This window comes from Bos indicus x Bos taurus, chromosome 8, assembly GCF_003369695.1.
Source record: "Bos indicus x Bos taurus breed Angus x Brahman F1 hybrid chromosome 8, Bos_hybrid_MaternalHap_v2.0, whole genome shotgun sequence".
Lineage (NCBI taxonomy): Eukaryota > Metazoa > Chordata > Mammalia > Artiodactyla > Bovidae > Bos > Bos indicus x Bos taurus.
The window spans coordinates 59792186-59807189 of record NC_040083.1 but is presented as its reverse complement, the minus strand read 5'-3'; the positions used below and the strand labels follow the sequence as shown (position 1 = coordinate 59807189).

Genomic DNA, 15004 nt, shown 5'->3' with positions numbered 1-15004 from the left:
TGTCCCTGCTTTTGAATATGCTATCTAGGTTGGTCATAACTTTCCTTCCAAGGAGTAAGCATCTTTTAATTTCATGGCTGCAATGACTGTCTGCAGTGACTTTCGAGCCCCCAAAAGCAAAGTCTGCCACATTTCCACTGTTTCCCCATCTATTTCCCATGAAGTGATGGGACCAGATGCCATGATCTTCGTTTTCTGAATGTTGAGCTTTAAGCCAACTTTCCCACTCTCCTCTTTCACTTTCATCAAGAGGCTTTTTAGTTCCTCTTCACTTTCTGCCATAAGGGTGGTGTCATCTGAATATCTGAGGTTATTGAGATTTCTCCCAGCAATTTTGATTCCAGCTTGTGTTTCCTCCAGCCCAGCGTTTCTCATGACATACTCTGCATATAAGTCAAAGAAGCAGGGTGACAATATACAGCCTTGACGTACTCCTGTTCCTATTTGGAACCAGTCTGTTGTTCCATGTCCAGTTCTAACTGGTGCTTCCTGACCTGCATATAGGTTTCCCAAGAGGCAGGTCAAGTGGTCTAGGATTCCCATCTCTTTCAGAATTTTCCACAGTTTATTGTGATTCACACAGTCAAAGGCTTTGGCATAGTCAATGAAGCAGAAATAGATGTTTTTCTGGAACTCACTTGCTTTTACAATGATCCAGCAGATGTTGCTTTAGTCCTGTCCAAATCTTTGGGAACCTATGGACTCTAGTCCGCCAGGCTTCTTTGTCCATGGCATTCTCCAGGCAAGAATACTCCAGAGGATATTCCCGACCCAGGTATTGAACCAGGATCTCTTATGTCTCCTGTATTGCAGGGGGATTCTTTACAACTAGCACCACCTGGGAACTAGTTATACTGTGGTGTGACTTCATAACTGCAGAGGCTTAAAAACACAAAGGTTCTTTTTCTTGCTTATGCTGCAGGCCCATCAGAGATTGTATGGGGGATCTACTGCATCTTTATCATCCTGTGGGCCTCAAGATGACAAAGCATCTGCCATATGGCACATGCTGGTCAAATGGCAAAAGAAGAAGAGAAGATGACAGAGCCTGTGTGGATTCTTGCAGCTTCCACTCAGAAATGACCTCTTCCTTCCACTTCCACTTCATTGCCCAATGTGAGGTACAGGCCAGCGCTGACACCAAGGGTTGGGGATGCCCACCAACCCCACATCTGGAAGGAGGGGGAGGACTGAGGAATTCCTGAAGACCCTGGTGACAATGACACTACCCTACAGTCAACCCAGGAGCTACTAGAGGTTTCTAGAGCTTCCATTCTCTGGCCAGCTGTGCCTCACTGGCTGCTTCCAGGTTAATCAACCCAGGAGGCACTGGTTACCTGGCCTGTGTGACTCTGGACTGGAGTATCCAGCTAGGTTTCCACTGGCCCTCCAAGAGCTTCCTTTGCCCTCAGGTTCTGGGTTCAGGTTGAGCACGAGAGAATCTGGAAGAGATGGAAAGGTAGAGGCAAGGCCGTACTGAGGTGGTGGAGCCCTCACTTGCTGTCAGTGCAGCCCCTCGGGCTCCTGCCAGGCCACCTGCACCCGCTCTGAGGCCCGAGCAAAGGGAGCTCCAATGCAGAGAGTGCCAGCTCCTCCTGGGGTCACGATGTCACTGAGTCCGAGGCAGTGAGGGCCAGACATGGGTTCCAGCGTGTCCTCCTGGGTGCTGGTCTGTCCCCACCTGCCCCATCATGCCACCCGAGAGCAGCTTCAGACGCGACACCAAGTGCAGAGGCCGAGCGTGGCACAGGCTTCTCCTGCAGCTCCCACAAATGACAGCGCTGTTCTCCACAACAAAGCCTTAATCACTCACACTGGTCCTGACACTTTGTCCAGATCCTGGCTCATTAGCCACCAAAGAAACTATGTTTGCTCCCCATCATCAGAGCAGGAAGACCACATTCTTCAGCTGAGTCCTCAGAACTCGAAAACCAGGCTCTACACACTGTCAGCCCGATATTCCATTCACCTCTCACACAGTCGACCCCTCGCTAGTGTCTATAAGGTGTCATATCTTGGTTTGTTGCTCATGCTGTTCTCTGGGGAGACCTGGGACTTTCTTTCAAGGCACCTTCAACACCATCTCTCTGATACAGCCTTTCCTGGCCCTTTATAGGGGTTCTCTCCTTTGCGTCCCACAGCACTTTGTTGGAACCTTTCCCTTGGTATCTATCCCTGTCTCCTTTGCATCCATGATATTTCACAACATGTGGGAACTACGAGGGCAGGACTCTGTGGGGTCCTGTCTCCTCAGCTCACACAGAGCTTTCCTGATAGAGGGTTACTGAACTGAACTGTCGCTCAGAAGCCGTCACTTGTCACACCTGGGGACTGGATCCTGTGCTGCTCCAGACAGTCAGGCTCTTAGTCTGAACATGTGGATGGACACGAGTGGGGAGCAGCAGTATCTCGTGGCCACGCCCTGCCTTCCACGAAGTCACCGAGACAAGTCAGGAGACAGCAAGGAACCACCATTTGTGGAGCCAGGAGACCAGGGTTCCAGACCTGGTCCAGCTGCTCTCCCCGAAAGGTCTTCCTGCTGGCCCTTCCCCTCCAGGAACCCCAAAGGCACCTCACACTTAAACTGCCCACAGCTGAACTCATCCCTCTGCCCCCAAAGGTCTGTCACCCTCTCAGGGAACAGCACCAGCACTCCTTAATCACACAGCCAGACACCGGGCAGTCATCAGAGAGGTATATATCTGACACTCACCACCCCACACATCCAATCCATCACCACGGCCCAGAGCATCCACCTCACAGCAGCTCCTGGTCAGTCCTCTCCTTCCTCTGATGCCACTATCACCTTTCTCTCTCAGATAGTGCAACAGCTGTGCCAGACTCTAACATCCACCCTCTGCACTAACTAAAATTGAGAAAAGAAGACAAAAAACCATACCAATCCAATATTACTACTCATCTGCTTAAATCCCTCAAATGTCACCATTGATCATCTCTCCTAGGATAAAAGCCAGATCCCATCTACCTGCCCAACCTCATCACTGGCTGCTTATCTCCACCCCACTCCACCCACACACACATTCCAGACACAGTTCCCTCATGAATATCAGTCTTTCCTATGCTTCTGTCACCCCCTTGCTGTTGCCTCTCATGTCCAAACACCTCTGGACCTTTAGGTAACATATACTGGACACTTATCACACACCAGGCTAGGCACTATGCCAGAGTTCTGAGAGCTTTCCCGGCTGGGGATCAGATGGGGTGATGGAAATCACAGGTGAGGAATGCAATATGGACACTGGGGACCACAGAGACCAGTCCCCCAGCATCGTAGCATTATGACCACACATTCAATCCTCACTCAATGCCTCCACCCCAGCCCCCTTCCAGAAAGCCCCTTCTGATCCTTCCTTCCTGGGTGGGGTCCCTCTTTCTCAGCTCTGTCTCCCTCTTCAGGTCCTTCTGTGCTCTGCTGACTGTGTCCTGAATCCCAGCTATTTAAATTATGGGTATGAATCAAGAGATTTTAAATTTCATACCTTTTGACCTGACACTTTTACTTCTAGGAGTTCTTTGAGAAAATTACTAGAGGTGCAAATTATGTAAAGCATATATATGGATGTTAATCACAGAGTTATTTGTGGTAACAAAAATTGGTAACTCTTAAAGGGCAACCATAGCGGAATGTTGAAATAAATCCTGATGGAGCCCAATGATAGACTGAGCCACAGCTATTAGAAATCTTACTTTTTGAGGAATATTTGATAATTTGAAATGCTCACACTGTAATTAGTAGAAAAAAGTAGTACATGTAACTTTGTACTCAGTATAATCCTAATTTTAAAGGTATTTTTCTTAGGATATATGAATAAGTATGTATCTAGAAAACTAGGACAAAATATTAGCTGACAATTATTTCCTCTAGGAGATGGGATTACAGATAAATAATGTTTTCTTAATTATTCTTTCCAACATTGTTCAATAGTTCTAAAATGAACATGACTTTGAACTTAAAAGATAGTATTATTTTTAAGAAATGGAAGATCACATGGCTCCACATGGAGCACAGAGGAGAACAGCCCATGCCCAAGGGCAGGAAGTGAGGAAGCACCCATGGAGCCTGACCCAGCTGTGCGGTCAGGCAGAGAGGTTGGAGCTGAGACCTCTTGGGGACATTGGGCTGATGGCAGAGATGGCTGAGGAAGGAGGAGACTGTGGTTTGGTGCTTGAGCTTCTGGGTTGTTTGGGTGGATATCGCACCACCGTGAGAGACACTCTGAGAGATGGGCAAGATGAGACAAGCAGGTTGGAGGAGGTGGGAGGACTGGAGAGAGCATGTTTGGGGCATCCACAGGGTGGCAAGACGGCCCCAGTCCTGAGCACCTGGAGACTAAGTGGTGACAATCTTCCAATATTTTATTTTGACCTGTGCTCTTGAAAAATATTCCAAGAGACAAATCATAGTATAACAGGAAAATCTGCAACAGCTGCTGTGTTGTTTAAGGCTATTCTTTAGTCCCTGAGCTGTGTCAAGCTGTCATTGTTTCTTGTGAAGGAAAGAGAATGGCATGGGAAGGGAAACAGAAAAGCGGACCTGCAAAAACTCACACAACCAGCTAAAACCCTGACTCCATGTCTGTTGCAAGTGTCCAGGCCTCACCCTGTACAGCAATTCACTTTCCTTAACCTTCCCTGGTGGCTCAGTGGTAAAGAACCCGCCTGCCAATGCAGAAGACACAGATTCCATCCCTGGATAGGAAGATCCCCTGGAGAAGGAAGTGGCAACTCAATCCAGTATTTCTGTGGAGGAAATCCCATGGACAGAGTAGCCTGGTGGGCTACTGTCCATGGGTCCCATAAGAGTCAGACACAACTTAGCAACTAAACTATAACAACAACCTTTCATGAGTGCAGGTTCCCACAATACTCTTTCGAGGACACACTCCATTTCAAAGTCCAGGACGCCCATCTGAAGGACACAGGGTCACAGCCCCTGAGCCTCAGGTCCAAGGAGCAGGGCTGCAATGAGACCTGGTCTTCAGATTCCTGTCCAGGGTCTCTCCTGTGCCCACCTCACCCAGCCAGGCCCTTCTGGGGCACCACAAGTAACCTAGGGTCTCTGAAGCCCCATCATGCCAAGTCTGCAAACCTGTGTCATTGCAGAGTCTGAACTTTAAATTGGGCAGGGACTGCGAGGTCCCTGACGGCAGGGAGCAGGAGAGATGTCTATGTGGCAGGGGACCAGGAGACTGGGCCTTGGGGGTTCGGGGCCACTATCCTGGCCCACCCCAGCACAGTGTGTCTGCTGGTAATGAACTCAGCACTCCCTCACTCTGATCTCCCAAGCCTTGCGTCACCACACCTGTCATCTGCTCAGCCACCTGCTGATACCAAAGTCACTGGGCCAACAGGTAGGAGGCAAGGAGAATCCATCTAGCATGTTGACTATTCTCATAAAATCTTTTCTAAACATAGAGAAACCAGAATATCTGCTTGGAGAAGGCAACATAATGATACTATAATATCGACTGCTGCTGCTGCTGCTAAGTCGCTTCAGTTGTGTCTGACTCTGTGCGACCCCAGAGACGGCAGCCCAACAGGCTCCCCCATCCCTGGGATTACTGAACACTCACCCTGTGCTAAGCTCTGTGCTAAGACCTTTCACTGGATCCTCAAAATCATCCCATGAGAAAATGCTACTCTTATTTCTACAGGTAAGGAGGCTGAGGCTGTGAACGCCATTAGCACATGGCAGAACTCAGACTTGGGCTAGGCAGTCTGACTCCAAAGCCCACACTCACCGGCTCTGCCATCACAGTGAGGAGGAGTGACGTAGGAATCACATATGGGCACTTCTGGGACATTGTAACAGGAGCTTCTTCTTCTTGTGCCCCTCACCTTCCTTTTAAAATCATGTCTGAAGCTTAAAATTAGTATGAAATTGTTCAACATAGATTTACCAGCCAACAAACCTGACATGATATTTACCTGGGTTGGAAGTTCCTAGAAAGATGAGGGAATGTTTTGGAGATGGTTCAGAGTACCAGAGATCATATACATTGAATGGCTCCATATCACATAAGGAGAAACTGAACCAAGGTCAAACAGGAAAAAGGGAACAAGGGCAAGAATCAAACCTGGATCGTCACTCCCAGGCCGGGGCTCCTTCCATGGCATATCCTGCCTCTCAGGAGGAGTAAAACTGGGGAGAGAATTAGTGACTCTCAGAGACACTCAATATCCTATCACTCTGTAAACCGGATTATCCAGGAAATGATGGAGTGTAAGACCTGGCAGACAGATGCAAGAGTAGTTTCCTGAGTCTAGTGCAAAGCACCATCGTGCCCAAATGCCCTGCAGTGTGTCTGGTCGTCCTCTGGGCATATGGTAGGCTTACACAGGGCAGTGGGCTGTGGACAGACGGGACGCATCTCGCTTCTGGGTCGGCGCAGTGATCTGCTGGTGTGAGATGTTCTGCTGTGTTCTTCCCCAGCTGTGAGAACTGGTGATGCCCCAGAGGGTGGAGCCAGGGTCTCTGAGGATGACAACCTGGAACAGAGCCCCCTGAAAACCTGCAATGGTACAAAGGCTGAGAACTAAACCTCCGTCCTGGTAAGTCACTAAAATCATGAGGTTGTGTGTTACTCTAGGAAAACTCTGCCCATCTTTTTTTCTCCACTGTAAAATCTTATTTTATTTTCAGACCTTAAACTTCTGTATTGGGGTGTAGCATGTAAACAATATTGTGGCAGTTTCAGGTGAACAGGGAAGTGACTCGGCCATACATATACATGTAGCCATTCACCCCTTTCCTGTCATCCAGGCTGTTGCATAACATTGAGTAGAGTTCCATGTACTGTGCAATATGTCCTTGTTGGTTATCCATTTTGAATACAGGCAAAACTCAGTTCATCTCAACTGATGGACTAAATGAACTAGAGCTGCTCTCTGTGGTCCCTGACTGAGCCCATGTTGCCCAAGCTGTCAGTAACCTGGATGCATGGTATTTCCTAAACAGAGTATCTTCTTTGGGGTCATAAGCCCAATACATCATGGGCTGTTCCTAATTTCTGAATGAATGTGTTCTGATAAAACTCTTAAATTGCAAGGAAACCCACAGCTCTCCTCTTTGAGCTCTTCAGAGAGGTGTTCTAGCATGCAGGAGATGGCACCCCCATGGCTGTGACCCTGGGACCTCCACATGGGCATCCTGGGCCATGAAACGGAGTGTATCCTGGCAATAGTGCTGTGGGAACCTGCACTCATGAAAGGTTGTTGTTTTAGTCCTCCCAGCAATCACATCCTGCGTGTGCATGTGGGGAAAAGGAGAGGAGGGTGATCTGAAGGTAAGAAATCTGGGATCAGGATTTTAGCAGAAGGAAAGCATGGGATCTCAAACAGCAGCTCCTGTGTCGGGGACTGGATAGGTTGGGGGTAAATAGGACACAGCCCTTTGATTTCTGTGGCTCACGGTCTATTGTGTGAGAGGGAACGACACACACAACAAACCAACTGTGCTAATGGCTGTGTGAGCGTCACGGTGTCAGGATGGCCAGTGCTGTGGAGACGTCTGAGGGCAGCACCACGGAGGAGGTGGGTGTGAGCTGAGCCTTGGAGGATGAGTATAGAGAGAAAGGTGCTCCAGCCTGAGGAAAGCAGGAGAAAAGGGAGGGGACAGGGGCCTGTGGGGTTTGTCCACCAGTGGGGAGTGGTCTGCTGAGGCTGGAGCAGGCCAGCACAAAGGGATGTGTAGGAGCTGAGTGCAGGCACAGGCCAGAGGCCAAGGACAAAGCCCTATGATGTCCATGCCATTCCCACTGGTCTCTCTGATGGAGACAAGAGCGGGGAAGAGAAAAGCAGAGTCAGGCGGTATCCTGCCTTTTATCTGCCTGAAAACTCTCCCCACACCTGTATCCAGGGTCAAATTGGAAGTTGCCAGTTCTTTCTGTCAGAGAAGGCAATGGCAACTCACTCCAGGACTCTTGCCTGGAAAAATCCCATGGACCGGGGAGACTGGTGAGCTGCAGTCCATGGGTTGCGGAGTCAGACACAACTGAGAGACTTCCCTTTCACTTTTCACTTTCATGTATTGGAGAAGGAAATGGCAACCCACTCCAGTGTTCTTCCCTGGAGAATCCCAGGGACGGAGGAGCCTGGTGGGCTGCGGTCTATGGGGTCACAGAGTTGGACAAAACTGAAATGACTTAGCAGCAGCAGCAGTTCTTTCTGTCGGAGAAGGCAATGGCAACCCACTCCAGTACTCTTGCCTGGAAAATCCCATGGACAGGGAAGCCTGGTGGGCTGCAGTCCATGGAGTCGATAAGAGTTGGACATGAGTGAGCGACTTCACTTTCACTTTTCATTTTCATGCACTGGAGAAGGAAATGGCAACCCACTCCAGTGTTCTTGCCTGGAGAATCCCAAGGATGGCGGAGCCTGGTGGGCTGCCGTCTCTGGGGTCGCACAGAGGCAGACACGACTGAAGCGACTTAGCAGCAGCAGCAGCAGTTCTTTCTGTAGCAACACACTCAATAAACACCAAGTTCTTATAATGAAATCTTAAATTAAGCTGCAGGCTTAATCCAGCCACATGAAGTCATGACCTAGGAGAGATGCTTCCTTTTAACTTCTGCTTTCCTGACCTCAAGTTTTATTTTGTCTTTATATGCCAGATTCAAAGAAAATCTAGAAGTTTCTAAAGCCCAGAGAGAGGGATATGACTAAGGTGACCAACAGACAAGGGGATGCCTGTAAACACTGAGGACTATACACTTCCGAGGGAAGAAGGCACATCTGCCTCTTCTGTGTTCCCAACACCCAGCACATAGTAGGTGCTCAATAATAATTTCCCGAATTCCTGAATTAATAAGCCATCACACTCGGGCAGTTATTTACCTTTTTGCCAAACTTCAGCAAAAGAATCCCTACCTTAAAATGTTTACACGGATTAGATTTATGGTTAATGACTGACCAAGATTAATCAACTACCCTGGTATGTTTCATAAACTCGCTTAACAAAGATCTCGATTTAGGTTGGAGAGGAAAAAACAGCACAGGCTCTGGGCAGAAGGGCGTCATGACAGATGTTGGAGGTCTTGTCTGGGAGGCAGGGAGACAGACCCAGCATGTGCCCATGGTTGAAGGTGTCGTCTCTGATCTGCAGCATTGCTAGGAGACTCATCAGACCTTTCCTCTGTGAGTCCCATCTGGACTACACAGAATCCCCATTTTTCAAAAGGAAACTGAGTCTCAAACCAAGTGACTTGGTCAACATCACACATCTGGTTAGTGCTGAACCTGTTACGCAATGCTGGGTTTTTGAATCATGTGTGGACTATCTGTTGAGGGACTGCCCTTGGCAGCACTCACTGTATGAGATGCTGGAAGGAATGTGACTGAGTCTGTTCTCAAGTGTGGCAGAGGAGACAGATGTGCAGCACAGAAACAAAGACGACAGCCAAGGGCTGTGGGAAAAGAAGGGAGAGGTAACTCGGCAGGGCTCAAGAGGGAGAGGAGAAGAGATGAACCGTGCTCTTAAGAGGAGAAGCAGCACCTCCACTGGGTAAGAGACGGAGGACCTGCCTACAGAAGGGAACTTTTTGGGCAAAGATGTAGCTCTGGGAAAAGACGTGGTTTATTCAGAAAAGGTGGAGCCCTTTGGCCCCTATGATGATAGATGCAATTGAGCAAGAGGAATGAAGGAGAGCTGGGTTAGGAAATGGCAACATGCTCCAGTATTCTTGCCTGGAAAATCCCATGGACAGAGGAGCTTGGTGGGCTACAGTCCATGGGGTCATGAGGAGTTGGACATGACTGAGTGACTGAGCAGGTGCATGACGGGGAAAGATGCAGCACTAGGACGGTAGGACTCTAGTGCTTACAGGAACCTGGCCTCACAGCCAGTGTAGCTCTGAAGGGACTGAGGGACGGGTGATTTGATCTTCTGACAACTTAAGGTTTCCCATCAGCTCCTATTTGTCCCTCAGACCAGGGATCACAGGGGCCACAAGACAGCTTTCCATCCAGCACTTGACACTTGGCTCCCTCCTGTCACTGGCATTTCCCAAGGGGCTGAGACCAGCTCAGAAGAGACATGGAGGCTCCTGGGCAAAGACTGTGGTCTCTTCCCATCCTCCCTTTATAGAGAGGGTCAGTGACCCAGGACACCTCTGCCAGACTAGAACCTGCCCTTCCCTTCTGTGTAATATTATAGTCAATATCATTTATCCTAAAAAGCTATATGGAAGCCAAGAGGAGACTCACTCGGCTTTTAGGACCAGGGTTAAATGTTGTGACCTGTGGCTCTATTGGGATATGTATATTCTAGTATATTCTTTTAAAAATCAATGCATGGTGTCTGATCTTAAGGAGGGATACCAGAATAAGGCTTGTACATTCTATGCAGTAGAAATGTTCAACCTTTATGCCCAAAGGAATGAGGTGACCATCACTCATCATGCACCTGCGTTCCCAAGCTCATCCCACTTAATTTGAGAAAGAGGAACAGCACTTGTTACAATTGTGGCATCTTTTTGTCCACGAATTTTTCTTACTGCTATAGCCCATGGAGAAGGCAATGGCACCCCACTACAGTACTTTGCCTGGAAAATCCCAGGGATGGAGGAGTTTGGTAGGCTGCAGTCCATGGGGTCGCTAAGAGTCGGACACGACTGAGTGACTTCCCTTTCACTTTTCACTTCCATGCATTGGAGAAGGAAATGGCAACCCACTCCAGTGTTCTTGCCTGGAGAATCACAGGGACGGGGGAGCCTGGTAGCTGCGGTCTGTGGGATCACACAGAGTCGGACACGACTGAAGGCACTTAGCAGCAGCAGCTATAGCCCAATATCTAAACAACACCCAACTCGAGGTAGGCACTCAACATATCTTCAGTGAGTGAATGAATCTGAAATCCTATGAGCATCATTCAGTCACATGAGGTCATAACCCAGTAAATGTGCTTCCTCTTAACACCCAGGAACACTGTAGATTCAAAAGGAGTATGGGGAACTTGAATACAAGTCTATTGTCTCCACAGAGCCCTCCTGGGGAAAAGAGAGAAGAGACTAGGTGATTAGAATGGACCCCATCTCCTTTAAGTTACACCAGAACCACAGAACTGAGGGGGCTGGCTTGCAGACCTGACGTCCATTCTCTCATTGTAATGATGGGAAACTGAGTTCCAGAGGCAGGGCTGACCCGTCCCAGGTCACACATCCACGTGGCTTGGCTCCCAGGCCCACTGGTGCTTAATCCAACACCTTCATGGTGCAGAGGGGAAAAGAGGGAGAATGAGATGGATGGAGAGTGAGACGAATGGGGCAAACCAGACGGTCGTGACAGAGTTTGTCCTGCTGGGGCTACACGACCACCACAACCTAGAGATGGTCCTGTTTGTGCTCTGCCTGGGCATCTACTCTGTGAACGTGCTGGGGAATGCCCTCCTCATTGGGCTGAACATGCTGGACCCCCGCCTGCACACCCCCATGTACTTCTTCCTCAGCAACCTCGCCCTCATGGACATCTGTGGCACATCCTCCTTCGTGCCTCTCATGCTGGCCAACTTCCTGGAAACCCAAAGCACCATCTCCTTCCCTGGCTGTGCCCTGCAGATGTACCTGACCCTGGCGCTGGGCTCCACAGAGTGCGTGCTCCTGGCCATGATGGCGTGTGACCGGTACGTGGCCATCTGCCAGCCGCTTCGCTACTCAGAGCTCATGAACCGGCAGACGTGCACGTGGATGGTGGCGCTGAGCTGGGGGGCAGCCTTTGCCAACTCCCTTCTCCAATCCATTCTCACCTGGAGCCTCCCCTTCTGTGGCCACAATATCATCAACCACTTCTTCTGTGAGATCTTAGCAGTGCTAAAACTAGCCTGTGGGGACATCTCTCTCAATGCACTGTTAATAATGGTGGCTTCATCTGTCCTGACGCTGGCACCGCTGCTGCTCATCTTCCTGTCCTACGTGTTCATCCTTACTGCCATCCTGAGGGTGCCCTCTGCTGCCGGCCGGCACAAAGCCTTCTCTACCTGCTCTGCCCACCTCACAGTGGTGGTGATTTTCTATGGGACTATCTCCTTCATGTACTTCAAGCCCAAGGCCAAGGACCTCTACTTGGATAAGCTCCTTGCATTGTTCTACGGGGTCGTGACCCCCTCGCTGAACCCCATCATCTACAGCCTAAGGAACGAAGAGGTGAAAGCTGCCACTATAGCTCTGCTGAGGGGAGATCTCTCCAGGAAGATGGCCCCCTTTCCTGTTGTTCTCTAAGTCTGTCAGGCCGGACAGGCTAGTTACACTGTGGTCATGACTTCAAAATTTCAGTGGCTTTAAACCACAAATGTTTTTCTTCTCGCTTACGCTGCAGGTCCTCCAAGGTTGGTTGGGGGATCTGACTCATCTTCATCCTCTGGGCCTTAGGGTGATAAAGTAGCTACCACATTACTGGTCCAAATGGCAAAAAGGAAGGGGAAAATGACAAAGCCTGTGAGGATTCTTAAAGCTTCCACTCAGAAGTGAGGTGTTACTTCCACTTCCACCGCATAGGCCAATGCAAGGCACAGGCCAGGGAGGATCACAAGGGAAGGGGATGCCCACCTGCCCCACATCTGGAAGGAGGGGGAGGACTGAGGAATTCCTGAAGGGGCTGGTAAGGACCCCAAACCCTACAGTTCACCCAGGAGCTACTATCGATTTCTACAGCTGCCATTTTCTGACCAGTTGTCCCTCACTGGCTGCTGTCAAGTTAATCACCCCAGAGAGTGCTGTTAAGCAGGCGCGTGGAGACTCTGGACTGGGGCATTCTAACTAGGTCAGATCCAGGCCTCACAGAGCTTTCTTTGCTCTCAGGTTCTGGGTTCGGGTTGAGCACAAGAGAATCTGGAAGAGATGGAAAGGCAGAGGCAAGGCCACATTGAGGTGGTGGAGCCCTCACTTGCTGTCAGTGCAGCCCCTCGGGCTCCTGCCAGGCCACCTGCAGCTGCTCTGAGCCCTGGGCGAAGGGAGCTCCAATGCAGAGAGTGCCAGCTCCTCCCGCGGGTCACCAGTGTCACTGAGTCCAAGGCAGTGAGGGCCAGACACGGGTTCCAGTGTGTCCTCCTGGGCGCTGGTCTGTCCCCACCTGCCCCTTCACGCCACCCGAGAGCAGCTTCAGACGCGACACCAAGTACAGAGGCCGAGCGTGGCACAGGCTTCTCCTGCAGCTCCCACAAATGACAGCTCTGTTCTCTACAACAAAGCCTTACATCACTCACACTGGTCCTGCTACTTTGGCCAAATCCTGGCTGATTCACCACCCAAGAACCTATGATGCATCCCCCTTACCACAGAAGGAAGACCACATTCTTCAGCTGAGTCCTCAGAACTCGAAAACCAGGTTCTCCACCTTGTCAGCCCGATATTCCATTCACCTCTCACACAGTCGACCCCTCGTAGTGTCTGTACTGTGTCGCATCTTGGTTTGTTGCTCATGCTGTTCTCTGGGGAGACCTGGGACTTTTTTTTCAAGGCAGCTTAGACACCATCTCTCTGACATACCTTTCCTGGCCCTTTAAAGGGGTTCTCTCCTTTGCGTCCCACAGCACTTTGTTGGAACCTTTCCCTTGGTATCTATTCCTGTCTCCTTTGCATCCATGATATTTCATAACATATCATGGGAGCCTCAAGGGCAGGACTCTGTGGGGACCTGTCTCCTCAGCTCACACAGAGCTTTCCCGATAGAGGGTTACTGAACTGAACTGTCACTCAGAAGCCGTCACTTGTCACACCTGGGGACTGGATCCTGTGCTGCTCCAGGCCATCAGGAGCTTAGTCTGAACGTGTGGACGGACACGAGTGGGGAGCAGCAGTATCTCGTGGCCATGGCCCTGCCTTCCAGGAAGTCACCAAAACAAGTCAGGATACAGCAAACAATCCCCATTTGTGGAGCCAGGAGACCAGGGTTCCAGACCTGGTTCAACCGCTCTGTCCAGCAAGGTCTTCCTGCTGGCCCTTCCCCTCCCCAAAGGCACCTCACACTTAAACTACCCACAGCTGAACTCATCCCTCTGCCCCCAAAGGTCTGTCACCCTCTCAGGGAACAGCACCAACACCCCAAGTCACCCAGCCAGACACCAGGCAGTCATCAGAGGTGTCCTCTCACCCTCACTGCCCCACACATCTGATCCATCACCACGGCCCAGAGCATCCACCTCACAGCTGCTCCCGGGTCAGTCCTCTCCTTCCTCTAACGCCACCATCACCTTCTCTCTCTGAGTGTGCAACAGGTGTGCCAAACTCTCTAAAATCCATCCTCTGCACTACTTTAAAAAAAAAAAAAAAAACCTGTCTGAAAAAAGAAAACAGAAAACCACACCAATCTGATTATGCTACTCATTGGCTTAAACCCCTCCAATGATACCATTACCCATCTCTCCTAAGATAAAAGCCAGATCCCATCTACCTGCCCAACCTCATCACTGGCTGCTTATCTCCACCCCACTCCACCCACAGATACCTTCCAGACACAGTTCCCCATTAATATCAGTCTTTCTGCCCCTCTGTCTCCCCCTTGCTGTTGCCTCTCATGTCCAAACACCTCTGGATCTTTAGCTAACATATATTGGACACTTATCACACACCAGGCTAGGCACTATACTAGTGTTCTGAAAACTTTACTGGCTGGGGATCAGATGGGGGATGAAATCTCAGGGGATGTATGGGATATGGACACTTCTGACCAGAGAGGACACCCTTTCCACGTCTCAGCATTATACAAAACCCTTGGGACTTGGCTGTGACCTTTGTGGAAAGAGAAGAATATCCAAAATGACAAAAGATTACGTTTCTGGCACAGGGGCAAAATGGGGGTTGAAAAAGGAGCTACAGTCTTGTGATATATCTTGCAGATCTGAGATTCGTACCAGCTCATCCCATCTCCTGAGCCCTCAGCTTCCTTCCCTGTTGAGTGTGGGCACCACAAAGGAGGTCTGTTTCACTGATTTGCATCATCTCATCAAGTACACACACACACACACACTCACAACTCTGTACCAAGCTGCTGC

The 15004-nt window shown here is 49.9% G+C and overlaps 1 protein-coding gene across 1 annotated transcript; it reads left to right on the top strand.

Moving 5' to 3' along the window:
- Positions 1-8454: 8454 nt before the first annotated feature.
- Positions 8455-14708, top strand: LOC113897186 (olfactory receptor 13C7-like). The gene has a single exon (XM_027549646.1). The coding sequence runs from the start codon at positions 11253-11255 to the stop codon at positions 12231-12233; it is 981 nt and encodes a 326-aa protein (XP_027405447.1). The 5' UTR covers positions 8455-11252; the 3' UTR covers positions 12234-14708.
- The last annotated feature ends 296 nt before the right edge of the window (positions 14709-15004 follow it).